General features: G+C 36.5%; 1 protein-coding gene across 1 annotated transcript in view; it reads left to right on the top strand.

The window, feature by feature from the left end:
• Positions 1-26,477, top strand: part of ADGRV1 (adhesion G protein-coupled receptor V1) — a 687,583-nt gene that overhangs the window by 264,505 nt on the left and 396,601 nt on the right. The window contains exons 62-72 of the mRNA XM_023730073.1: positions 5,556-5,673; positions 7,264-7,387; positions 8,635-8,773; positions 8,954-9,139; positions 9,378-9,610; positions 12,368-12,516; positions 14,127-14,328; positions 15,076-15,295; positions 17,630-17,869; positions 18,767-18,916; positions 19,929-20,402. Coding sequence (XP_023585841.1) covers positions 5,556-5,673; positions 7,264-7,387; positions 8,635-8,773; positions 8,954-9,139; positions 9,378-9,610; positions 12,368-12,516; positions 14,127-14,328; positions 15,076-15,295; positions 17,630-17,869; positions 18,767-18,916; positions 19,929-20,402 — 2,235 coding nt within the window. The remainder of the gene's footprint in view (positions 1-5,555; positions 5,674-7,263; positions 7,388-8,634; positions 8,774-8,953; positions 9,140-9,377; positions 9,611-12,367; positions 12,517-14,126; positions 14,329-15,075; positions 15,296-17,629; positions 17,870-18,766; positions 18,917-19,928; positions 20,403-26,477) is intronic.

Here is a 26,477-nt window from a genome sequence, read left to right on the forward strand (position 1 = left end):
TAACTGGACCAATAAACAACATCATGATAAATGGAAAGAAGATTGTTGTCAAGGATTTCATTTTACTTGGATCCACAATCAACATCCACGGAAGCAGCAGTCAGGAAATCAGAAGACGCATTGCACTGGGAAAATCTGCTACAAAAGACCTCTTTAAAATGTTGAAAAGCCAAGATGTCACCTTGAAGACTAAGGTAAGCCTGACCCAAGCCATGGTGTTTTCATTTGCCTCATATGCATGCGAAAGCTGGACAATGAATAAGGAAGACCAAAGAATAATTGACGCCTTTGAATTGTGGTGTTGAAGAATCTTGAATATACCATGGACTGCCAAAAGAACAAACAAATCTGTCTTGAAAGAAGTACAACCAGATTGCTCCTTAGAAGCAAGGATGGCAAGACTACGTCTTATGTACTTTGGACATGTTATCAAGATGGATCTGTCCCTGGAGAAGGACATCATACTTGGTAAAGTAGAGGGTCAGTGAAAAAGAGGAAGACCCTCAATGAGATGGATTGACAGTGGCTGCTGGATGGGCTCAAGCATAATGATTGTGAGCATGGCGCAGGACCAGGTGGTGTTTCGTTCTGTGGTACACAGGGTCACTATGAGTAGAAACCGACTTGACGACACCTAACAACAGCAACGATCCCAAACCACCCCTCCAAAACAAAATAAAAACGAAAACAAACCCGCTGTTAAATTGAGTTGATTCTGACTCATAGTGACCCTACAGGACAGAACAGAACTCTCCCCCTAGGATTTTCAAGGCTATAATCTTTACAGAACCTGATTGGCACATCTTTCTCCCAAGGAGTACCTGGTGGGTTCAAACCGCTAACCTTTCAGTTAGCAGCTGAGCGCTTTAACCGCTGTGCCATCAGGGGCTCCTTAATCCTGGTACATATCACTTTTATCTTTACCTTTTCTTCTGCATTCTGGTGAAACAGCTGCTGTTTGTCCTAGGCATCACTGATCAAATTTTCTGCAGTTAGAGTTCTTCTGTTTATTGCTTCTCATGAACATTTTGTTTCCGCAATTGTATTATTTCTTTGAGATTTTAGTTTCAAAAAGCATTATTTCAGCATCTTTTTTCACGCAAGGTGTTCACTCTTCTTAGTTCCTTACTCCTATTTTTATACCTTATTAAATGGACTCATGGGAAATCCAATTGTCAGGATACTCCCATCCCTTTTACTGTCTGCATGTTGGGAGTTGTAAGCTCTGAATTGTTGGGGAGGGGAAAGAGTTGATGAGAGTGGGAATACAACAGCTCTGTGTTGGGGTGGCTGCTAGCTATTTTGGTTGGTGTAGTCTCTGTGGCCTGGAGATCAGAGGAGTCAAGGAAATGGATTATTCCTCCTCTGTGGTTCTCTGTTATTTGGGTTCAGGGCATAGACTGTGTGTGTATTGTCTAACCAGTAAGCCAGTTGTCATTGACTTAACTCTGACTTAGTGGTGACTGGAGTCAGAGTAGAAGTGTGCTCCATGGGGTTTTCAGTGGTTGATTTTTTGAAAGTAGATTGCTAGGTGTTTCTTCCAAGACGCCTCTGGGTAGACTTAATCTCCAATCTTTCGGTTAGCAGCTAAGCATGTTAACCATTTGCACCACCCAGGGACTCCTATGTCCACCCCAAGTCGATTCTTCCGATAGTGGAAGTTCTCCCTAGATTTTAGAGATTTTATTTTATTTTTAGTTTCTAGCATTGCCAGTTTATGGTACCTACTCGTGTATTTGAAGAAGATAAAGTTTACCCACCTGGTCTGCTGCCAACGTAACTCAGAAGTTTCTTCCGTCCATCTTTATGTTTTAATCTGTTATAAGAATATGGGTGCTCCTGATAAACACTTCAGACAATACAGATGAGCGTAAAATAAAAAATAGAATTTCTGTGTATCCTTCTTGATTGCCCATTTCTACTTCCCTGTAGTAACCACTGTTGACAATTTCTTATATATCCTGCCAGAATTTTTATCTGCATATTCAAGCATACATATTTTTTCTTACACAAATGTAATTTTACTCTGCAATCTGTTCTGTAACTTGCTCTTTTTTACTTTACAATTTATCTTAAACATTTTTTTCATACTACCCAAAATCTGCCTCATTAAAAAATTGGTTACATATTTTCTCTTGCATGGTTTCCCACAAGTCAGTGATCATTTCTTCATGAGCACTCTGCTTCACTGTGGTTTTTATAGTTCTGACAAATCTTTTTGCTCCTGCATCTCACAATTCTTGATTAATATTAGATTCTCTGTAGGTCCCCTCTCCAGAGTGTTTATAAACAATCACAGAGTTGTTTCATTTCCTATGTTTGCATCATTCTCACCTACTTTACTTTTTTTCCAGTCTTGGTTCTCTTATGATACTCGAAGTAACCACTGACAAGTAATAAAAGATACAGATTTTATAGTTCTACAAATCTTCACTACAGCATTTAATAGTGAAAAATTGATTGATCTCTCTCACACTCAATTTCCTGGTTGCAAAATGAGGATAGTAATGCTTAAACCGAGTAGTGCTTGTGAAGATTACATGAAATAATGTTTATAACTAGGCTAACCAACTTCCAGATACTTAGAAGATATTTTATAAAATTCCTGTTATTTGGAACATTTTAAATGAAATAACAAGTTGCTACCTCAACTTAATGCAGTGAAGCTCAACTCTTTTTCAGCATTGTGTAATTAAAAAAATTAAGGGCTTTGAATTTCAAAGTTAGGAAACAATTTATATTTATATTTTCCCAAGAATGCTTAAAGTGGCATTTCTTAAACTGCTGCTCTGCAATTCTGCAGAATAGTAAATTTGTTCTGAACTTTAGAGAAAAAAAAAGATTCCATGTTCAATTACATTTGGGAAAATCTTGGTTGATCTAAGTTAAGTAGGTTGTGTGTTTGTGTGTGTGGGGGTGGTTTAGAATTTTTAATATACTTGTGTACATTATGAATCTCTAATAGGGAAACTAGGTCTCTGTGTTTTCTGAATTTATTCCCCCATGAAACATTCCTACCAGCTTTTTATCCTAGAATATTATTTACTAGCTCTTATAGCAAGTGTCCCAAAAGCATTGATTGGGAATTACCACCTGAAATCATCTGTTTTTTCCTATTACTGGTTGTAAGATTTTTTGAGAAATGGAAATCAAGTGTTATGAAAAGCTGTCTTACAGTGAGAGAAATATAAAAATAAAATATGTAAAATCAATAGCACCTCATAGAAATTACTACATATATAAAAAATAATGTACAAGAATATTCATGGTGAAGTTTTTTGTAATAACACATAGCTTTTATAAGACAAATAATGCAAATACAGGTAGTCCCTGACTTACAGCGGGGTTCTCTTCTGAGGATTCCGTTGTAAGTCGGTTCTGACAAAAGTTGAATACCTCATTTTGTTTTTTTAGTTTTCATTATTTTTGCCTTTTATTGTCAGTATCTTTATAAATCCAGTCTTTATTTGTCTTTGGGGGTTGCATTACATATAAACTTACAGATATATTTTAATACATACAAACATTAAAAAAATACAGAAATCATAAAAATTTACTCCGATGATGAAGAAGACTTGGACAATGTTGGCATTTTGTCAGTTTGGTAATAACTCCACCTGTGGAATGTTCTCGATCATCTGGATTATCCCTGGGGATGGGGATAGGGATGGCACTTCTAGTCAGAAAAACAGTGAGAGTTGTCTGTATGGTCCTTTTCCTTTTTTCTTCATGTATTTTGCGGTACCGTCTCACTGCTTCCCGAATCTGCCTATCAACTTTAGCAAAGTGCTCAGCATTTGGATCCATGTTTTCAAGCAAGTGAAGACCTTGATTTAGTTTAGAAAACTAAATCTATATGGCAGTGTTTTGAACAGTAATTCATAAAATTGAACATCTGCAAGGGAACTTCTGAGAATGATAATATCAGCAAATTACACGCTGAACATCCTATGTAGTACATATTACTAGTGATAAGACGTACAAAAAAAAAAAAAGCCACATAAAATGGATGGTTGTAAATGTGTTTCACCATAAGTAGAATACCTCAGCTGGGGACTACCTGTAGTGTAAATGCAAATAACGGAATCCACACAACAGTGAAAAGAGGAAACTACATCAACATATGCAAACATGGATAATCTAAACGATATATATTGAATAGAAAATTAAGATGTAGAACAAGGTGTATTTACGAGTGAATGACCGGATGTGGAGAATTTTGGGGGTGGGATTGAAATGGGCAGGTAAAGGGAACAAGATTCCTGGGTTGCGCAAATGGTTAAGTGCTCAACTACTAGCCAAAAGGCTGGTGGTTCAAAGCCACCACACCTATAGGCACCTTGGAAAACAGGCCTGGTGATCTGCTTCCAAAAGGTCACAGCCTTGAAAATCCTACAGAGCACAATTCTGCTCTGTACACACGGGGTGACCATGAGTCAGAATCGACTTGGCGACTAACGACAACAACAAAGGGGACAAAAAAAAAAAAAAATCATAACAAGCCATCTGTTGTCTAATGAAGACAGTGCAACAGAAGACAGAACTAGGATCATCCAAACTCTGCACATGAGGATGAAGGAAAAATAAAATAAAATCGATAACTTTCCTATGATTTAGTAACAATGAGAAAAAATGCACAATGGTAAAAATAGTATAAAATAACCAAGGATGAATTTAGCAAGAAACAAGCAGGACCTATCTGAAAACAAAGCAAAACAAAATTTTAAAAGTGAAGGTAAAGGAAAACTGAAATGGGTGTACATTTTTATCCAGGTTCTTGGATAAAATGAATTTTCTTATGAGTTAGGCCCCCTTACTGCTGCATTCAGATACTTTTTTGTTAACTAGGAAGGTGCTATCACTAACTTACGAGTTGCAAGACATGCGATGAGTTGGATTTCCAGCCAGCGTCCTCCTCAGGCAAGCATTCTCCTCAGGATGGTCAGTCGAACCTAAGACTGTGATTCAAAATCATCCATACTTTGTGTTCTTCGAATGGAGCAAGAGGAGCCCTGGTGGTGCACCGGTTAAGCTTTTGGCTACTAACCAAAAGGTTGGTGGTTTGAACCCATCCAGCAGCTCCTCAGGAGAAAGACCTGGCAATCTGATCCTGTAAAGATTACAATCTAGAAAACACTATGGGGGCAGTTCCACTCTTTCACATGGGGTTGCTATGAGTTTGAATGTACTCAATGGCACCTAACAACAACAACTGACCCTTATCTCATTTACACCATCCTCTGACCATTTAGTTCTCTTTAAGAGACTGGACTTTCAATGGTTCAAAATTTTCAGTAAATTTAGGCAGTTGTGTTAAAACTTTTTGTCCCTCTTTTCTCATTAAGAATCAAAATGTGATTTGTAGTCAAACCAAATTATTAAATAGTAACTCTCTCTAAAAGAAACCCATGCTTCTTTAAGACAAAAAAAAAAAAAAAAAAAAAAGACACACTTAAGAAGATACTTATGGACATAAACATTAGTCTTCTAATAAGAACATTCAAAATTTGGCTTTGGTCAAAGTGGAAAATTTATTGTTCTTTGATTTAATGTAGACCGAGTCCAAAAAGACCATTGTATTGCACACACTTCAAGATACTGTGCTGGAGGGGGACAAGCGTTTCGTCATTCAGCTGCTATCAGTTGATGAGGTAGAAATATCTCCAGTGAAAGGTAAGAGAAATTTACATTTTGGGAAATTCAAGAGTAGAAACTCAGAGAAATATAACCAAATAATTAATAGTTACAAAGTAGGCAGTGTTAGTTTTTATAATTCTTACAATGTTTGCATATTATCAACTCGAAACATAAAGATGTCATTTTCCACCCATACTACAGGTAAAGACTTCTCAAAATGATATTACTCAGTGTTGGTAAGATTATAGGTCAAAGATTTCATACTGCATAGTTGTGTGTGTGCGTGTGTGTTTTTAAATAAAGATGTTCATTGTAGTAATGTTTATAGAATAAAACATGGAGCTGCTTGAATGGTCCAACAGTAAGAGGCTGGTTAAATATGACAGAATGGTATGCAGTCATTCAAAGTGATGTAGCAAAACAACCCTTAATTACATTAAAATTAAGAACTCTTAGTTACATGGATAATTATTATGTTAATAAAGTGGGGGTCATAGCAGTATATTCAATATAATCCCATTTTTGTCATGTGCATGTCATTCACGTGATGGGAATTATTTACTTGAAATGTTAATAGTGATTTTTTAATTACCTGTATTTTCTAAACATACTTATAATGATCACATTATTTTTAGAATAAGTTATTTAAAATTCAGTGTTTTATTTTGTTTAATATATTTCATCCCATCTCTACTTATTTTGGAGCCCTGGTGGTGTAGTGGTTAAGAGCTACAGCTGCTAACCAAAAGCTTGGCAGTTTGAATCCACCAGCAGCTCCTTGGAAACCCAATGGGCAGTTCTACTCTGTCCTGTAGGGTTTCTATGAGTTGGAATTGACTCACTGGTGACAGGTTCTACCTATTTTCATCATATTTTGACATTTCAGAAACCAGCATCATAATTCTCATTTGCCTGTGGTCCGTATGATAACTTGTTTCTTAGATCTGTAGAGAAAAGATGAATGGTTTTAAAAGGGTCTTTTTGTGCTACAGATAGTAGTAACCACAAAAAATGGCTAAGAAACTTTGGTATAGGGCTTGGTTACTATTACATGTCTTTTTTGCCACCAAGAACTTCATCCTATGCAGGGAACTGTGGCCAAAAGCAGAATTCTGTGATCAAGGAGATTCTCAAAATGTAACAAGTATCAGTGTACGTGCAAGGGGTAGTTATTCTTTCTGCCTTTTTATGTAAGACTACTCTCCACCAAGCCTGTCAGTAAATCATACCATGGTACATATTCTTTTATAAATTTTAAGTAAGCTGTTACATCATGTTAAAGTATCAGAGTAGATGTCATATAGACTACCTAGACACAACAACAAGAATATATCAGTGGATTAGGGAAAATGGTTTATCAATATCAAAAAAAATTCAAAATATATTTCCATCTGACTGTGACATACTTAAGTATGACAAACCATTCATGGTTTCATTTTCTTCAATACTTGCCTTAGTGTCCTCAGTGTCCTTATCAGTAAAACGGTGATGTTAGTACCTAACTTATATGATTAACATGAGGGATTCAATAGGTTAGCATATGTAAAGCATTTAGAACATTGCCTGACATATGTAAGTACATACATGTATTGGTTACATAAGCAGTATACATCATCTTCAATTTAGGAAGCGCATCAATAATCATTCGGGGAGATAAGGGAGTGTCAGGAGAAGTTGGGATAGCTCCATCATCTAGGCATGTCCTCATTGGGGAACCCTCAGCAAAATATAACGGCACTGCTATAATCAGGTAAGGCTTCATAATTTTTCTTTACCTAGGTAGGAGTTATGGAGTTTTATTTTAAATAACTAGCATTTTTGTACCTTAAATATACTGTTTTCAATACTTACATGGTCTTCAAGCATTATTATTTTATATGTTGATAACATCCTGTGAAAAGTAAACAACTTTTGACAGACATTTAAAAAATAATCTGATCTATCTTGAAGTTGGAGTCCCTGGGTGACACAAAAGGTTGACATACTCAGCTGCTAACCAAATGTTGGAGGTTTAAGTCCACCCAAAAGCACCTCAGAAGAAAGGCCCAGTGATCTACTTCTGAAAAATCAGCCACTGAAAACCCTGTGGAGCACAGTTCCAGTCTAATACATATGGAGTTGCCAAGAATCAGAATTGCCTTGATGGCAACTGGTTTACCTTGAAGTTAGACCATGAGGAGGTTTCTGACTCTTTTTGGGGTCATTTGTGCAGCTTACATAGAGATCAGGTCTATGCTTTAAGCCCCATCCTGTTACTAAATGGAGCCCTGGTGGTGCAGTGGTTAAGAGCTATGGCAGCTGACCAAAAGGTCGGCAGTTCAAATCCACCAGGTGCTCCTTGGAAACCCTATGGGGCGGTTCTGCTGTGTCCTATAGTTTTGTTGTAGTTTGTTTGTTACTAAATAAGTGAAATAAGGGAGTGAAGCGTGTATGTCTTAGCCACAAAACCAGTCTATAGAAAGTCATCGAGATCAAACATTTTATGATTCTAAGTGTTCTAAAATTAGAGTCTGTCATATAACTAGCTTGACCATGGACAAGTTTGCTTACTTCAGTGTTCCCATGAGGAGTAGCTGTCAATGAAGTAGCTAGATTTGACTTAATGCTTTATCTTTTTCATTTGTTTTCTATTAGCATTTACATGTATGCAGTATTCACTATCCTTTAGAGAACTTTGTTAGACCATTTATATCTTGTACTCTGTATGTGAAAAATCTATAAATACTTCTTTTTATTCTTCTGAACCTTCCACTTTTAGTATTCAGCTTTTGCGAGTATTCTTGTCGAGATAGATTTACACTAGTTCAGTACTTCGCGTGTAATTATCTTGGAATTATAATACTTTTTTTTATCTATAGTTGATAGATGATATTATTTAAAAGCACAAATATTTTTGATATTGATAAAGCTTGTTTATTGTTGAAAGGCACAGCAAATATTTAGGAAATGTTCCTTCAATAAAAATGTATTAAATAGACTTTTACTTTTTCTGTGTAGCCTTGTCCGTGGCCCCGGGATTTGGGGGGAGGTCACCATGTACTGGAGGATATTCCCTCCTTCAGAGGGGGAATTTGTGGAAACAGCTGGAAAACTGACAATGCGACATGGGCAGTCTGCAGCCATTGTATTAATACAGGTATTAATGTTACTAGTTTCTGTTATGCCCTTAGCTCTGCATGTGTCAGGGGAGAGGTGGGGGGAGGCATGGAGCAGAATGGTTAATATTATAGAGTTTGTTCTTGTTGTTCATATGATAGGTGTATTTCTTTAAATTTTACAGATTATACTGTTGATGGGTCTTTTTGTCCATTTCTAGGCTTTGAATGATGATGTTCCTGAGGAAAAGTGTTTCTTTGAGTTTCAGCTGACTGCAATCAGTGAGGGAGGAATACTGAGTGAATCCAGCAGAACTGCCAATATCACGGTGGCAGCCAGTGACTTTCCCTACGGCCAATTTGCCTTTTTACATGAGCAGCTGCGAGTGTCAGAAGAAGCACAAAGGGTATGGAGCGAAATGCTTGAAGTCTTAAACATCATTTTTGTTTTGATATTTTGAGAGATCTATAAAGGGGGTTCATATTCCAAAGTTTTTGCAAACTGATTAGTTTGCTTCTAACATCATTATTTCAACATCTAATTTTTAACATAATTTTATTAAAGAGAATCATTAATGAGAGAATAAAAGTTATTATGCAGTTGATTAAACATCCAAGTCAAATACGAATATGCCTCTCATGCAGGTTAACATCACAGTCATCCGTTCGGGTGGATCTTTTGGCTTCGTGCAGCTCTGGTATGAGACTGTGAGTGGGACTGCCGAGGCGGGCTTGGATTTTACTCCTGCCGCAGGCAAGCTCCTCTTTGAACCAAGGGAGATGGCGAAAAGCATGCATATCGAAATACTGGACGATAACCTTCCCGAAGGCCCTGAGGAATTTTCTCTAGCAGTTACAAAGGTGGAACTCCAGGGAAGGTAAAGTAAAAAAGAAAATTAGAAAAATAAAAAAGAGAAAGAAAGAGTAAAAGGTACATTGTATAGAGATTAATACTAAACTGAAACGGCTCCTTCCCTGCTTTCTCCGATTTATACAATGTAAGGACAGGGCATGATAGGACAGTTATGATAAAGGCTAAATGTCATTCCTTTTTTCAATTTTCTAAAATATAACTTTTTCTTCAGAGTTAAAAGTATACATTTCTGTTGTTTGGATTCACTCTGCATGGCCCAGGAGTTGAACCTGATATGGATATGTAGTAACTCAGGCAGAAATAGCATAACTGTTCCCTAGGCCAAAGGTCAGCTGTGTGGCAGAATTTGCTTCCGCCTATTTCTATACCTAAGAAAGGTATGGGACAAGGGATTTCTTTCCTTGGTCTCAATGAAGGCTATTTTGTGTTCTCTGTGGATGAATTAGAAGCCCTGGTGGCACAAGGGTTAAATGTTTGGCTGCTAACCAAAAGGTCAGTAGTTCGAATCCACCAGCTGCTCCTTGGAAACCCTATGGGGCAGTTCTACTCTGTCCTGTAGGGTCACTGTGAGTCCAACTCGATGACAATGGGTGTTTTTTTTGTTTGTTTGTTTCGGTGGGTAAATGAGGATAGGCACTTGCCCAGTAGCACTTTTAAAGTGAGGAACAAATTTGAGTCAAAGAGAGTTGGCCGTTTTGTGCACCTGTTTTCACTGAAGAGCAGTAATTAACCATGTGAAGCTCCCTTTGTTGTCTTAATCATGATAATAAACCATATGGAGCCTTGTTTCAGTGTTGACAAGGTGGAGGACACCTTTAGCACACTTCGATACCTATAGAGTGAGAAGCCCTAAGAAGCCCCTCTGCACCCATAACTGACACAGAACTTGGCACGGAGTGGCCTTCACATAGAATAATATTTGCATTTATTTAAATCCTGAAGAAATTTTTCTGGTGCATGAAATGTTTTTGCATTGCTGCATAAATGCTAAGCTTTAAAAGCTTTTTTCTTTTTTAATTGAAAACATTTCACTCAGTAACTTAGGTATAGTGTATATTATTATACCTGGGAAAAAATTATTTTGAGTTCACATATACTTCAGTTCTTAGGTTTCCCAGAAATAATTCTGTGTCTGACAAGGGGAATGAATTTGTACTCATTTTAAATATGTTAAAATTTGAGCTGGTCACTGATTATTTTAATTAAATAGAAGTTTGTAAAAGTAGCTCGTTAAATGCAGACTCATATCTGTATTATTGGCTAACTAAGTGAGGCTTGATGATTTTTCCCTCTCTGCTACTTATATAGTGACTGTGAACTTTTTTCAACCTCTGGGGTTTATTGGGAAGCTGCTGTACCACTGATAGTGCATGCTGCCACAAGGAAGAGGCCTTTAGGATGTTTGAAACCAAAGAAATGAGCATGTGCCACAAATTACTGTTTTTACAGGGTATTGTATGAGGTGTCTGAATTTTGGGTAGGAAAAATAGAAATTTTGAAAATTTTTGTTACACATATATACCAATCGACCCAGGTGAGGACTCTGGGGTATAATTAGTGGTGCTTCATGTGTACCACTAACAACACTTAGGGCAAGCTTGTTGGGGTGGGGGTGGGGTAAGAAAAAAAATCCATACTACCTACCAAAAATTCAGACACACTCAGTGATTCAGCATGAAGACACATGGTATCCACAAAAAATTCAAAGCAGAAAATAATTGGGTCACCAAAGGGTTAATTCTGGGGAAACAAATTTTTCCTTCCAGAAAAATTTCTAGGCTTCCTTTAATCTGAAGAGGAAAGTACTGTAATCCAGTATGTTTCTTTTTATGCTTAGTTGCTAGAAAATGTACTGCTTTGGGAGTTAGTGTGGTAATCAGCTAACCAGCAGCTGATGTAGACTCCTGATAAAAGTTACTCTCGCCATTTAATATTTTAACCTCCAGTTTTAAAATTTTGCCTTATATGTAATCTTACTAACCAGCTCCCAACCTTTCAGAACTTGATAGAGTGTAAATACTAATTAAGTAGAATTTGAAAGAAGAACTAAAATGCTGAAGTGCCATTTTTTTCACATCAGGAATTAAAGAGTTACATAAAACCTTGAAAGTCAAAACTTACGTTTGGTGGGAGTGGTGTCAATCTAAAAAAGCAAAAACAAAACAAACAAAAATACACTTTCTTTGTAGAAATATGTCATTAGATAAATATGTCATTAAAGAATAGAGGCATTGATTATAATTGATTTCCTCAGAAATTAAAATATTTTCTCAAATCTTGATGATTTAGCTTGAAATTTAATTAGTGGCACAACACCCATCATTTCTTTAAAGTAACCCTCTCAACCTAAAACTGTAAATCTCGAGCCCAGCTGGTTTACTAGCTTTTAGTACACTACAGTTTAATGTACATTCCCTTCCTTGGCCCATTACTGTAGTCGGCATTCAGGAGTGTATTCCTCACCCAAGAGGTTTTGTTTACTATAGCTTCTTCCCCATTTCCTAATAGCTTTATTATCTTCCCGTTGCCCAAGCATAGTAACTTGATATTAGCGTTGGTTTCATGCAGACAGTAATAATTGGGAATAGCATAGAAAATTGTTTCAAAAAGTCATTCCAGGAAGAAAAAAAAGAGGACCTTAGTTTAGGGAATCCTGTAAAGGATTAATATGCCTAATAGGTCTAGGTTTTAGGAGCTAAGAGGACCCTTCAATTCATGCTAAGCGATTACATACTTCTTTTATTTTTTATGAATTTGCAAGAGGGTATGATTTTACCGTCCGAGAAAATGGACTCCAGATAGATCAACCTCCTGAAATAGGAAACATCTCTATTGTTCGAATCATACTAATGAAAAATGATAATGCAGAGGGCATCATTGAATTTGACCCAAGGTATACAGCCTTTGAAGGTAGGTTCAATTACCCTTATAAGTAAGTTTACCACCACTTTCGAATTACAAAGTACTTGAGCATGACATTGTAACATTGTCAGTTTTAATTTCTGTGCATAAGTTTACTAGATTTAGTATCTGTGTCTACACACATACTTTCTTACATATATATGTGTATATATTTATTTTGAAAATATATTTTGAGTTATGTTTGGACAATCTTGAAACTTGTGTATGGCAAAACTGAACAGTTATCAATAAGGCAATCTAGAAAAATTATGTTTAACTTTAGGATTATTGAAATGTTTTTGTTTCAAACAATTTTATGAAAATCTTTCTAATTTATTCAGTGATTAGATAGCAGTGAATATTCAGTTTCTAATGAATAATCACCTTTGAAGTTAATTATTTTATTGGACTGCAGATGAAGGTGGTATCTGCATCCTTGATCTTGCTTTGCCAAGACAGTTTCTAATAATAATTTGCCTGTGATGGCCAGTTTTCCCCTCTTGTAGATGCAGAATGCAGAATATATAGCTATATTCCTTCTTGGGAAGAAAAAGATGGCTATTTTTCCAGGAAATGATTTTATTCAGAGGCAAAATATGAATATACCTTTTAAAAGTAACATGTTATCTTCTTGCTGTCAATTCATCAGTTTTATTATCTCCCTCAGAAATTTTTGTTCATCTAGCTATTTAAAAAATTGATTAAAAATTGCTTTAAGAGTTGGTTTATATTGACTTTATGAATAATGGGAGATGTCACTATTTTGTGAACTTCAGTCTAAAGCTAGTAATAATCATGTTGCATTTTTGCATTAAGAAATAAATTGGACTTTGAATTATTTATTTATTTTTTGTTAACTGGTTTCTTTTTGATTCACTGTCTTTGGGGAACTTTGGACAGTGTGTATTCACATTTATAATGTATGGTCAGTATTATTTAGCCATGAGTCGGAATTGACTCAATGGCAATAGGTTTGGTTTTTTTTGGCTTAGTATCAACTCTATTAAATGATACTTGAATTTGCAGAGGTTAGCCATGACTTAAGAAGGAATAAAGACAATTTGGAAAAAAAATTTAAGTTGAAATAAAACATTGAAGATTCGTTTTCAGATTCACAAATAGATTTCATAGGAACTGGAAATAGAATTTGTATTTGGACTTTCAAAACATTCATATCATATAAATAAATAAGCCTCATTTATTTATATCTTATTATTTACATTTCAGCTAAGTGTATAGGAACAATACAGAGTGGTTTCCTTTGCGTACACATACTTTTTTTTTTTCGGTCCATCTAGCATTTTCTTGGAAAGCAAGGGCATTTATTTGTGTGTTAACACACTGAGGAAGAATGCTTATGCTAATAATTTGATACATTATTTAAATTCTAACTTATGTTGCTCACTATAACCTTCAACTTTTGATATGCTGTATTACTCCTAAAAAATGAGTCATGAAGTTTTTACTAATCAATTTTTTAAAGTGATAAATGAACTATGGAAACAATTGCATGCTTGCATTGTACCTTGCTATTTAATGCCATGTTTAATTTGGCTGAACTCTTATAAAAAGGAGTTGCTTGGTCTGGCCTTCCAGTTAGTTCCAAATTCCTGTTGCAGTGGAGGAAGATGTTGGGGTGATCATGATCCCAGTGGTGAGACTGCATGGAACTTATGGCCTTGTGACTGCCGATTTCATCTCTCAGAGTTCCTCTGCCATTCCTGGTGGTGTTGACTATGCACTTCATGATAGTACAGTTACCTTTCAGCATGGGCAGAACTTAAGTTTTATAAATGTCTCCATCATTGATGACAATGAAAGGTAATAATATTTACTGATACAGAAAATAATATGAACATACATAAAACATGAATATTGTGTTCTAATCCTTACATAAGGAGCCCTGGTGGCTCAACCGGTAAGTGCTCGGCTGCTAACCTAAAGGCTGATGGATCGAACCCACACAGCGACTCTGCTGGGAAGAAACACCTGGCAATCTGCTTCGGTAAAGATTACAGCCTAGAAAACCCTATGGGGCAGTTCCACTCTGTCACATTGTGTTCCTATGAGTAGAATATCGACTCGATGGCACCTAATGGCAATAACAACAATCCTTACATACATCTTGCATTGATAATAGAGTTTTAAATATTGCATGTTCCCAATGAGAAGAAACAAATGAAAAACTTTTTGGGGTGCTGGAGGTTTCAAAAGGGGCTGGGAAATGGATCTGGTTGCATGTGCCACATTTTTTTTAAATTAGAGGAAATAATTTTTGTTCCTTTAGACTTGCAAAAGTTTAATCAGAATGTAGACCCATCCTTCAATTACCTTCCTTAGTGTATTAAGCAGGTAAAAGGGGTGGGGGTGGGGGGGCTAATAACTGTTCCAGGTTATGTAATATTGATGTTGATCATTCGTGCTTTTAGCTGAGCGTCCTCTTACCACATGATGTGTGACTACTGTGCCTTGAATATGTATGACCAATTTGGAAAATGACTAGTTATTTGAATTTTAAAGGCATGTTAATATGTTTAGAGTCACAGAATTGCTCTTCTTGCAATGCAGTGAATTCGAGGAGCTGATTGAAATTCTGCTCGCTGGAGCTACTGGTGGAGCGGTCCTTGGGCGCCACCTAGTGAGCAGAATCACGATTGCCAAGAGTGACTCTCCCTTTGGGGTTGTAAGATTTCTCAATCAAAGCAAAATTTCTGTTCCTAACCCAAATTCCACAATGATTTTATCCTTGGTACTGGAGCGAACTGGAGGACTCTTGGGAGAGATTCAGGTAGAGTTATTCTTTTCTATTTTTTGAACATTTTATTGTGTTTTAGGTGAAAGTTCACAGCATATTAGTTTCCTGTTCAACAATTCATACACAAATTGTTGCCTGAGGTTGGTTTCTATCTGGGTGATGTGTCAGCACTCTCCCTATTTCCACCCTGCCTTTCCCATTTCCATCCCTCCAGTTTCCCTGCCCCTGCTTGCTTTCTCATGTTTGCTTTTGGGCAAAAGTTGCCCATTTGATCTCATATAGTTGATTGTTCGAAGGAGCATATTCCTCAAGCGTGTTATTGTTTATTGTGTAGGCCAATCTATTATTTGGCTGAAAGGTTACCTCTGGGACTGGCTTCAGTTCCAGGTTAAAAGGTTGTCTTAGATCAATAGGCTTGGGGGGGTCCTCCAGTCTTTATCAGTTCAGTAAATCAGGTCTTTTTATGAATTTGAGTTTTTTCTACATTTTTCTCCCACTCTAGCCAGAACAGGTAGAGTTATTCTTACCATGGTTTTACAAATAATTTTTGATACGTTGAGTATGGTGTTGGATTTTCATATTTCTCAAATATATTCATTTATTTATTAACAATCAATACATATTTATTAATTCCCTAGAAATTTTAAAATAGTTTCTGAGTTCTTCGAAGCACCTGAAAATGTGTGACACATACATCTGTCCTCGGGGTGCTCTTGAGAGCAAGATACAAATTGAATGAGTCTGGTAAAAATGCACTAATTCAACAAATATTTGTAGAGTGCATTCCGTGTGCCAGCCCCTGTTTCAGGCACTGGCAATACACTGATAAACAAGACACACCTTGTCTCTGTTCTCATAGAGTTTTCATTTTTGTGGGCAGAGTCGAACAATAAATAATTAAATCAATAAGAAGAAAATTATATGATAATGTTAAGAACTCTACAGGAATGTAAAATTGGAAGACATGGTAGTATCTGACCTACTGGCTACTTGAGATTGGATAGTGAGGGTGATATTTGAGATGAAAGCTGGGTGATGAGTAAGAGATGGTAATGTAATTGCTGGAGGGGTGAGCAGTTGGGGCCGAGGGAATGGCCAGTGCAGAGGCACAAGCTTGACATGTTCTAGGTGTGGAGAGGTCCATGTGGTGGGAGGCTTAGAGAGGAGGACATGACGGCGCAAGATAAAGCAGAGGGGTCCACTGGTGTTTGATCACATAGGACCTCATAAACCAGGTTAAAGATTTTATTCTAATAGTAAACCGGATGCCATTAGAGAGTTTTAAGCAGGAGGACAATGTTACCAAATTGTCATTTTAAGCAGTTCATCTGTGGCTGCTGTGAGGAAAATGTCAAGATACTGGAGAAGAAACAGGGAGATGAGTTAGGAGGCTGTTACTGTCTATGGTGCAGATGAAAACTGATGATGGCTTGGACAAGGGTGGTGGAAATGGATATGATGAGAGGGAAACAGACATGGAGTATGTTTTGGAGGAAAAATATCACTGGGCTAGAGTGGAGGCTGAGGGAAAGAGAGGAGTCAAAGATACCTCTTAGAAGTTTAGCTTGAGCTAAATTGTAGTGCTGTTTATTGAGATTCAGAAGCTTGGGGAAAAAATCAAGAGTTCTGTTTTTGGAGGAAAACTAGGAAGGCAGAGTATCATGTAAACCAAAAAAGACAGGGCACCGAGTTTCAAGAAGAAGGAAGTGGTCAGCTCTGTCCAATGTTGATGAAAGATCAAGTAGCAGAGAGAAGTGGCCAGTTGTCTTTCTTCAGAAGATAGTATGAAAAGTATACATGTTTAAATTATAGAAAATTTTAAAAATACATTTATTATAATATAAAAATGTCCTTTCTCATAACAGTTCATGAAAAACTGTTCTTTTACACTATGACTTTAAGTATATTTAGAAGGGACTGTATATCCAGCCAACTTTTCTCATGGTTTTATTGTCTTATTTAAATAGGTTTTGATTGGAAGAACTATGCATACCATGGGACAGTATTGTATTACATATATTTTTGAAAAATTATATTTCTCTTACATATATATAAAACATTCTATATGTTACATGTTATTTTACCTTTTATATTTTTGTTATTCTGTCATGATGGCAAATGATGAAGTATTACAATTTTTCTTCTCTTATTAGACAATTTATCAATGAAAAGATATTTTATAGGTATGTAGTTTATATTGGCAGTTATTTTTTTTTTGACAAAAATATAAATGAGTTGATGAAACAGAAATTCACAGGAGATACTCTAGAATAATTTATATATATATATATTTTTTTTTTTCTAATACTGCATATGCTACAGTAACTCTCTGTGTAAAATTTGTTTCTATAAAAAAATACCCTTCAGGTGGACTGGGAGATACAAGGACCCAATTCACAGGATGTCTTACCACCACAAAATAGTGACATCGCAGACCCAGTGAGTGGGTCCTTCTATTTTGAAGAGGGAGATGGAGGATTGAGGACCATAATTCTGACAATCTATCCTTATGAAAAAATTGAAGTTGAAGAAACTTTCATTATTGAACTTCAACTTGTTAAAGGAGAAGCTAAATTAGACTACAGAGCTAGAGATGTTACATTAACGGTAAGTCTGTTCCCCCCTACCCCACAAAATTTTGGGTTTAATGGATTTATCAGAAAACACATTTATATTTGTGGAAACCTTACAGGCTTATAATGAATTGAAAATTATAAAAGCAAATAAAGTTACAGCAATTCTGATGGGTAGAACTTTCATGATTGTTATGTTAATCCATTATATAGCCTGACTATTGGTAATTTTTAAAAAGTTTGTAATATGGTGATAAATATATATATTTTACAACCTTTGAGAAAACTTTGTGTTTTTGGCATATTTGGCACTTTTAAAGAGGAGCTATTTGGTCTATCACCCTAAACATTGGTTATCTTTGTAATTAAAGTATATGAAAATTACTAACTAGTAAGTCCGATTGTTCGACGGAAGAATGATACTTGTTCATTTAGAACAATGTTGATGGTATGAATCAGACCTGGAAGTCAATATATTTGATATGAACCACCAGTCCATCAGGGGCAGAAATTGCTGGATACCAAGGCTACTGAAAACAATGTAGAAAGATTGCACATTTTAGTTTCAGTTTTGAAAATACTCTTGTGGGGGCCTTTTGCCTCTTTCTACATTATGTCATGGCCAGTAGGAAGAAGTCAGCTAAAATTAACTGGTTAAATGAAGCAAATATGAGGTGAATAAAGCTAAATTCAGACACCAAAATACTGTCTTCTGATTGTACACTTTGTGGTTTTCTGGACACTTACTCCCTTTATCCTATTATTGTAGTAAAGAAGGTTTTTGAAAAATCGGGTAGCTAAGTAAATTATATGCAAGTGTCATTTTTATGTTTCTTTCATTTCCTCTGCTGTATTGATACGTTGGATACTATAATTTTATCTGCAGTGGTTATATATGTTATTCACTCTGCTCTCTGTTTATATTCTTTAGATACAAAAGTTTGGTGATCCAAATGGAGTTGTTCAGTTTGCTCCCGAGTCTTTATCTGAGAAGACATATTCAGAGCCATTGGCTTCCGAAGGGCCCCTGCTCATTACTTTCTTTGTCAAAAGAGTAAAGGGCATTTTAGGAGAGATTACGGTATCATTTTTTCTTTTTGATTTTGCTACATAGAGTAACAATTTGTCTAACAAATGTGGTTGAGAGAGACAGAGAAACGGTGGCGTCTTGGTTAATTGAGGTTTCTGATAAAGTGAAGATATGTAAGTTTTCAGAGAGAGGGTGAGAGGCTTCATTTAAGCACTTTTAGGATCTCCACCGCACGTCAGCCTCCAGCAATTTCTCTAAATTTGGTTACACTTAGGCCAGAAAGTTCATTCTCACACTTAATCATGAAGCGTCTGCCTGAACTATTTTGTATTTTCTTGTTTGCTATAACATGAAGTCTTTCTTACTAAAGCCTCTCAGTGATTTTTTGTGAATCACTTATATATTCCTCAGGGCTCTATTTCTCCATAGAATTTTTTCCATTTAGCAACTGCTTTTTAAGAGGTTGCAATTATGTGTGTATTGGAGTAGAATGTTTGGAGATGCCCTTGTAAGTCAGCTGGATACTTGGCTAACAGATCAAGGTCGTTTGTTTACTAGCAAAACATGTTTTGTGGAATTTCTCTGTCCACTTACCTCTGTTCTTGTATTGGATATTAACTAATACTTATTCTGTTGAAACTGCATGGTTTGGAGGCCCAAAATTCTTGGAAAATAATTCTGAAGTCTTGAGATCTTATAGCTGTTCCCTGAAATGAATCATCATATTATCTACTCACTTTTATCTTCAAATATTGTCCGTAGATCACTAATGAATGCGTTTAAGTTATCTTGCTTCTCTTCCTCTCTTCAAATTGTGTTATTGTTTTAGAAGCAAGTGAAATAGTGAGGTTTTTAATCTTGTCCTGCAAATTGCATATGATAGCCTGAAAGAGTTCATGTACCTTCCAAACTTATAGTTGAAGAATTTGGCTTTGAATATAATTAGATGCCCAACTAAAATGCCTTTTTTTTGGTTGTATTATAGAGGAAGACATAATTTAAAGGATTTTAATTCAATATATTGAATTATTTAATTTTTTTGGATTTTTTCTTTTTATTTTAGGTTTTTTGGGAATTAAGTAGCGAGTTTGATATTACAGGAGACTTTCTTTCCACAAAAGGATTTTTTTCCATTGCTGATGGAGAGAGTGAAGTGAGCTTTGATGTCCATCTGCTACCAGATAACATACCTGAGATAGATGAAGATTATGTCATCCAGCTTGTTTCTGTAGAGGGAGGGGCAGAACTGGATCCAGAAAAAAGCATCACACGATTCTCTGTTTCTGCAAATGACGACCCACATGGAGTATTTGCCTTGTATTCTGATCACCAGGAAATACTTATTGGGCAGAACCTTAGTAGATATATCCAAATTAATGTAACCCGGCTTGCTGGAACATATGGAGATGTGACTGTTGGATTTCAAATATCGTCTGACCATAAGGAACAGCCAATTGTTTTTGAAAATACAGAGAGGCAACTGGTGTTCAAAGATGGTGTCAGATATAAAGTGGACACAGTGCCAATAGAGAATCAGGTTTGTAGCATTTCTTAGTTTTTGATCATTCCAAAAAAACTTATAAAGCTTCTTTTGAGAGTCCTTGCTTACCTCATGATCAACTTAAAATTTTATTCAGATATATAAATGTAACCATGAAAAATGTTTAGAAAATGTATAGTAATTATTGGGTTAAAGATGTACTCAAAAATTTGCAGTTTAGAAGTGAGTAAGTATATTCCTATTTGAAGATAAAATAGTTTTGTCTAGATGGTATTGTTGTTAGGTGGTGTCAAGTCAGTTCCGACTCATAGTGACCCTATGTACAATGAAGATAAACTGCCCGGTCGTGCTCTAACCTCACAATTGTTACTATGTTTGAGCCCATTGTTGCAGCCACGGTGTCAATCCATCTCATTGAGGGTCTTCCTGTTTTGCACTGCCTCTCTACTTTACCAAACATGATGTCTTTCTACAGGGTCTGGTCCCTCCTGATAACATGTCCAAAGTATGTGAGATGAAGTCTCATCATCCTCGCTTTTAAGGAGCATTCTGGCTGTACTTCTTCCAAGACAGATTTGTTCGATCTCCTGGTATATTCAGTGTTCTTCACCAACACTGTAATTCAAAGGCATCAATTCTTCTTCTGTCTTCCTTATTCATTGTCCAGCTTTTGCATACATATGAGGCGACTGAAGATACCATGGCTTGGGTCAGGCACACCTTAGTCCTCAAAGTGACATCTTTGCATTTTTACACTTTAAAGAGGTCTTTTGCAGCAGATTTGCCCAATGCAGTACGTCCTATGATTTCTTGACTGCTAACTCCATGGATGTTGATTGTGAATACAAATAAAATGAAATCCTTGACAACTTCAAACTTTTCTCCATTTATCGTGCTGTTGCTTATTGGTCTAGTTGTGATGATTTTTTGTGTGTGTGTGTTGAGGTGTAATCCATACTGAAGGCTGTAGTCTTTGACCTTCATCAGTAAGTGCTTCAAGTCCTCTTCACTTTCAGCAAGCAAGGTTGTGTCATCTGCATGTTGTGGGTTATTAAAGAGTCTTTCTCAAATCCTGATGCCTCGTTCTTCTTCATATAGTCCAGCTTCTCAGATTATTTCCTCTGCATACTGATTAAATAAGTATGGGGAATGAATACAATCTTGTAGCACATCTTTCCTGATTTTGCACTACGCAGTATTGCCTTCTTCTGTTCGAACAACTGCCTCTTGGTCTATGTACAGGTTCCACATGGGCACAATTAAGTGTTCTGGAATTCCCATTCTTGACAATGTTATCCACACAATTGAATGCATTTCTGTAGTCAATAAAACACAGGCAAACATCTTTCTGGTATTCTCTGCCTTCACCCAAGATCCGTATGACATCAACAGTGATATCCCTCATTGCATGTCCTCTTCTGAATCTGGCTTGAATTTCTAGCAGTTTCCTGTCAAGGTAGTACTGTAACCATTTTTGAATTATCTTAGGCAAAATTTTCCTTGCATGCAATATTAATGATACCATTCAATAATTTCTACATTCTTTTAGGTCACCTTTCTTTGGAATGGGCACAAATATGAATCTCTTTCAGTCAGTTGGCCAGGTAGCTGTCTTCCAAATTTCTTGGCATAGATGAGTGAAAGCTTCCAGCGTTGCATCCATTTCTTGAAACATCTCAATTGATATTCTGTCAATTCCTGGAGCCTTCTTTTTTACCAATGCTTTCAGTGTACCTTGGACTTCTTCCTTCAGTACCATCAGTTCTTAATTATATGCTACCTCCTGAAATGGTTGGATGTTGAGCAATTCTTTTTGGTACAGTGACTCTGTGTATTCCTTCTGTCTTCTTTTGACGCTTCCTGCGTCATTCGATATTTTGTTCAGTATTCAATATTCAATAAGAATCCTTCAGTATTGCGACTTGAGGCTTGACTTTTATTTTTCAGTTCTTTCAGCTTGAGAAATGCCAAGCATGTTCTTCCCTTTTGGTTTTCTAACGCCATGTCATTTTAATACTTTGTTGTCTTTGAGCTGCCCTTTGAAATCTTCTGTTCAGCTCTATTACTTCATCATTTCTTCCTTTTGCTTTAGCTACTCTAAGTTCAAGAGCAAGTTTCAGAGTCTCTTCTGACATCCATTTTGTTCTTTTCTTTCTCTCCTGTCTTTTTTAGTGACCTTTTGCTTTCTTCACGTATGATGTCATCCCACAACTTGTCTGATCTTTGGTCATTAATGTTCAGTGTGTCAAATCTATTCATTTTTTTAAATTGTACTTAGTTGAAGGTTTACAGAACAAACTAGCTTCTCATTAAACAGTTAAGTACACATATTGTTTTATGACATTAGTTAACAACCCCACGACATATCAACACTCTCCCTTCTTGACCTTGGGTTCCCTATTACCAGCTTTCCTGTTCCCTACTGCCTTCTAGTCCTTGCCCATGGGCGGGTGTGCCCCTTTAGTCTCATTTTGTTTTATGGGCCTGTCTAATCTCTGGATGAAGGGTGAACCTCAGGAGTGACTTCATTACTGAGCTAAAAGGATGTCCAGGGACATACTCTCGGGTTTCTCTAGTCTCTATAAGGCCAATAAGTCTAGTCTTCTTTTTCTGAGTTAAAATTTTCATCTACATTTTTCTCCAACTCTGTCCAGGACTCTTTCTTGTGATCGCTGTCAGAGCCGTCAGTGGTGGTAGCTGGGCACCATCTAGTTGTGCTGGACTCAGTCTGGTAGAGGCTGTGGTAGTTGTGGTCCATTAGTCTTTTGGTCTAATCTTTCCCTTGTATCTTTAGTTTTCTTCATTCACCCTTGCTCCTGATGGAGCGAGACCAATGGAGTGTCTGAGATGGCTGCTCACAGGCTTCTAAGACCCCAGACACTACTCACCAAAGTAGAATGTAGAACATTTTCTTTATGAACTATGTTATGCTAGTTGAGCTAGATGTTCCCTGAGACCATGGTCCCCACAGCCCTCAGCCCAGCAAATCAGTCCCTCAGTGAGTTTGGGTGTATCTATGGAACTTCCATGACCTTGCCTTGTAAAATTTGTGCTGGCTTCCCCAGTATCATGTACTGTCTTTTACCCTTCACCAAAGTTACCACTTATCTATTGTCTGTTTAGTGTTTTTCCACCCCTACCCCTCCCCTCCCTCGTAACCATCAAAGATTGTTTCTTTTTGTTTGTAAACCTTTTCATGAATTTTTATAGTAGTGTCTCATACAGTATTTGTCCTTTCGTGATTGAATTATCTCACTCAGCATGACGCCCTCCAGATTCATCCATGTTGTGAGATGCTTCACAGATTCATCATTGTTCTTTATCATTGCGTAGTACTCCATTGTGTGTATGTACCATAGTTTTTTTATCCATTCATCTGTTGATGGGCATCCAGGTTGTTTCCATCTTTTTGCTATTGTGACCATTGCTGCAATGAACATGGGTGTGCATATGTCTATTCGTGTGACAACTCTTATTTCTCTAGGATATATTCCTAGGAGTGGGATTGCTGGATCATCTGGTATTTCTATATCTAGCTTTCTAAGGAAGCACCATATCGTTTTCCAAAATGGTTGTATCATTTTGCACTCCCACCAGCAGTGCATAAGAGTTCCAATCTCCCTGCAGCCTCTCCAGCATTTGGTATTTGCTGGGGTTTTTGTTTTTTTTTTTGATTCGTGCCAGTAATGCCGGTGTGAGATGGTATCTCATTATGGTTTTGATTTGCATTTCTCTAATGGCTAGTGATCGTGAGCATGTCCTCATGTGTCTATTGGCCGCTTGAATGGCTTCTTTGGTGGAGTGTCTATTCATTTCCTTTGCCCATTTTTTAATTGGGTTATTTGTCTTTTTGTTGTAGAGATATTGAATTTTCCTGTAGATTTTAGAGATTAGACCTTTGTCGGATTTGTAATAGCTAAAAAATTTTTCCCAGTCGTAGATTCTGTTTTCACTCTTTTGGTAAAATCTTTGATGAGCTTAAGTGTTTGATTTTTAGAAGATCCCAGTTATCCAGCTTACCTTCTGGAGTTTGTGTGTTGTTAGTTATTGTTTGTAACCTGTTAATGCTATGTATTAAGGCCTCTAGCATTGATCCTATTTTTTCTTCTATGATCTTTATACTTTTTGGCTTTATATTTAGGTCTTTGATCCATTTTGAATTAATTTTTGTGTATAGTGTGAGGTATGGGTCTTGTTTCATTTTTTTGCAAATAGACATCCAGTTTTGCTAGCACCATTTGTTAATAAGACTGTCTTTTCCCCGTTTGAGGGATTTTGGGACCTTGTCGAAGATCAGGTGACCATAGGTGGATGGATCTACATCTGGGTTCTCAATTCTGTTCCGCTGGTCAAAGTGTCTGTCATTGTACCAGTACCAGGTTGTTTTGACTAATGTAACTATATAGTAGGTTCTGAGATCAGGTAGTGTGAGTCTTCCTACTTTATTCTTCTTCAGTAGTGCTTTGCTTATCCGGGGCTTCTTCCCTTTCCATATAAAGTTAATGATTAGTTTTTCCATGTCTTTAAAGAATGCTGTTAGTTGGATCGGAATTACATTGTATTTGTAAATTGCTTTGGGTAGAATTGTCATTTTCACAATGTTGAGCCTACCTATCCATGAGCATGGTGTGTATTTTTCCAGTTATGTAGATCTGTTTTGGTTTCTTGCAGTAGTGTTTTGTAGTTTTCTTTGTATGGGTCTTTTATATCCTTGGTTAGATTTATTCCTAAGTATTTTATTTTTTTCGGGACTATTATAAATGGTATTCTTTTTTTGATTTCCTTTTCATTGTTCTCTTTATTGTTGTATAGGAATCCAAATGATTTTAGTATGTTTATCTTGTATCCTGCCACTCTGCTGAATCTTTCTATTAGTTCCAGTAGTTTTCTCATGGAGTCTTTTGGGTTTTCTATGTATAGGATCATATCATCTGCAAATAGGGATATTTTTACTTCTTCCTTACCAGACTGGATGCCCTTTATTTCTTTTTCTTGCCTCACTGCTGTGGCTAGGGCTTCCAGCACAGTGTTAAATAGGAGTGGTGAAAAAAGGAATCCTTGTCTTGTTCCTGTTCTTAAGGGGAATGTTTTAAGCCTCTCTCCATTAAGAATGATGCTGGCTGTTGGTTTTGTATAGATGCCCTTTATTATGTTGAGGAATTTCCCTTCTGTGGCTATTCTATTGAGAGTTTTTATCAGGAATGGTTGTTGGATTTTGTCGAACGCCTTTTCTGTGTCGATTGAGATGATCATGTGATTCTTTTCTTTTATTCATGTGGTGGATTATGTTGATTGATTTTCTAATGTCAAACCATCCTTCCATACCTGGTATGAATCCTACTTGGTTGTGGTGTATTATTTTTTTGATGTGATGCTGAATTCTATTCTAGAATTTTGTTGAGAATTTTTGCATCTATATTCATGAGAGATATTGGTCTGTAATTTTCTTTGTTTGTGGTGTCTTTGCCTGGTTTTGGTGTCAGGGTTATGCTGGCTTCATAAAATGAATTCAGAAGTATCCCTTCCTTTTCTATGTTCTGAAATAGTTTGAGTAGTACTGAATGTTTGGTAGAATTCTCTAGTGAAGCCATCTGGGCCAGGGCTTTTTTTTGGTTGGGAGTTTTTTAAAATTATCTTTTCAGTCTCTTCGCTTGTTATGGGTCTGTTTAGATTTTCAACATTATTTTGTGTTGGTGTGGGTAGGTAGTGTGTTTCTAGAAATTGGTCCATTTCCTCTAGGTTTTCAAATTTGTTGGAGTATAGTCTTTCATAATACATTTTTCATAATGTAATTTCCCCCATTTCATTTCTTATTTGGGTTATTTGCATCTTCTCCTGTTTTTCTTTTGTCAATTTGGCCAGTGTTTTGTGGATTTTGTTGATCCTTTCAAAAAAACCAACTTTTGGTTTTGTTGATTCTTTCTATTGTTTTTCTATTCTCTATTTCTGCTCTGATCTTTATTATTTCCTTTCTTCTGGTGGCTGTGGGCTTCTTTTGCTGTTCTCTGTCTCTTTGTTCAAATTGTGTAGCTAACGTTTTGGTTTTGTCCCTTTCTTCTTTTTTGATGTGTGCATCTATTGCTATAAATTGACCTCTGAGCACTGCCTTTG

Source organism: Trichechus manatus, unplaced genomic scaffold (genome assembly GCF_000243295.1).
Source record: "Trichechus manatus latirostris isolate Lorelei unplaced genomic scaffold, TriManLat1.0 scaffold00032, whole genome shotgun sequence".
NCBI lineage: Eukaryota > Metazoa > Chordata > Mammalia > Sirenia > Trichechidae > Trichechus > Trichechus manatus.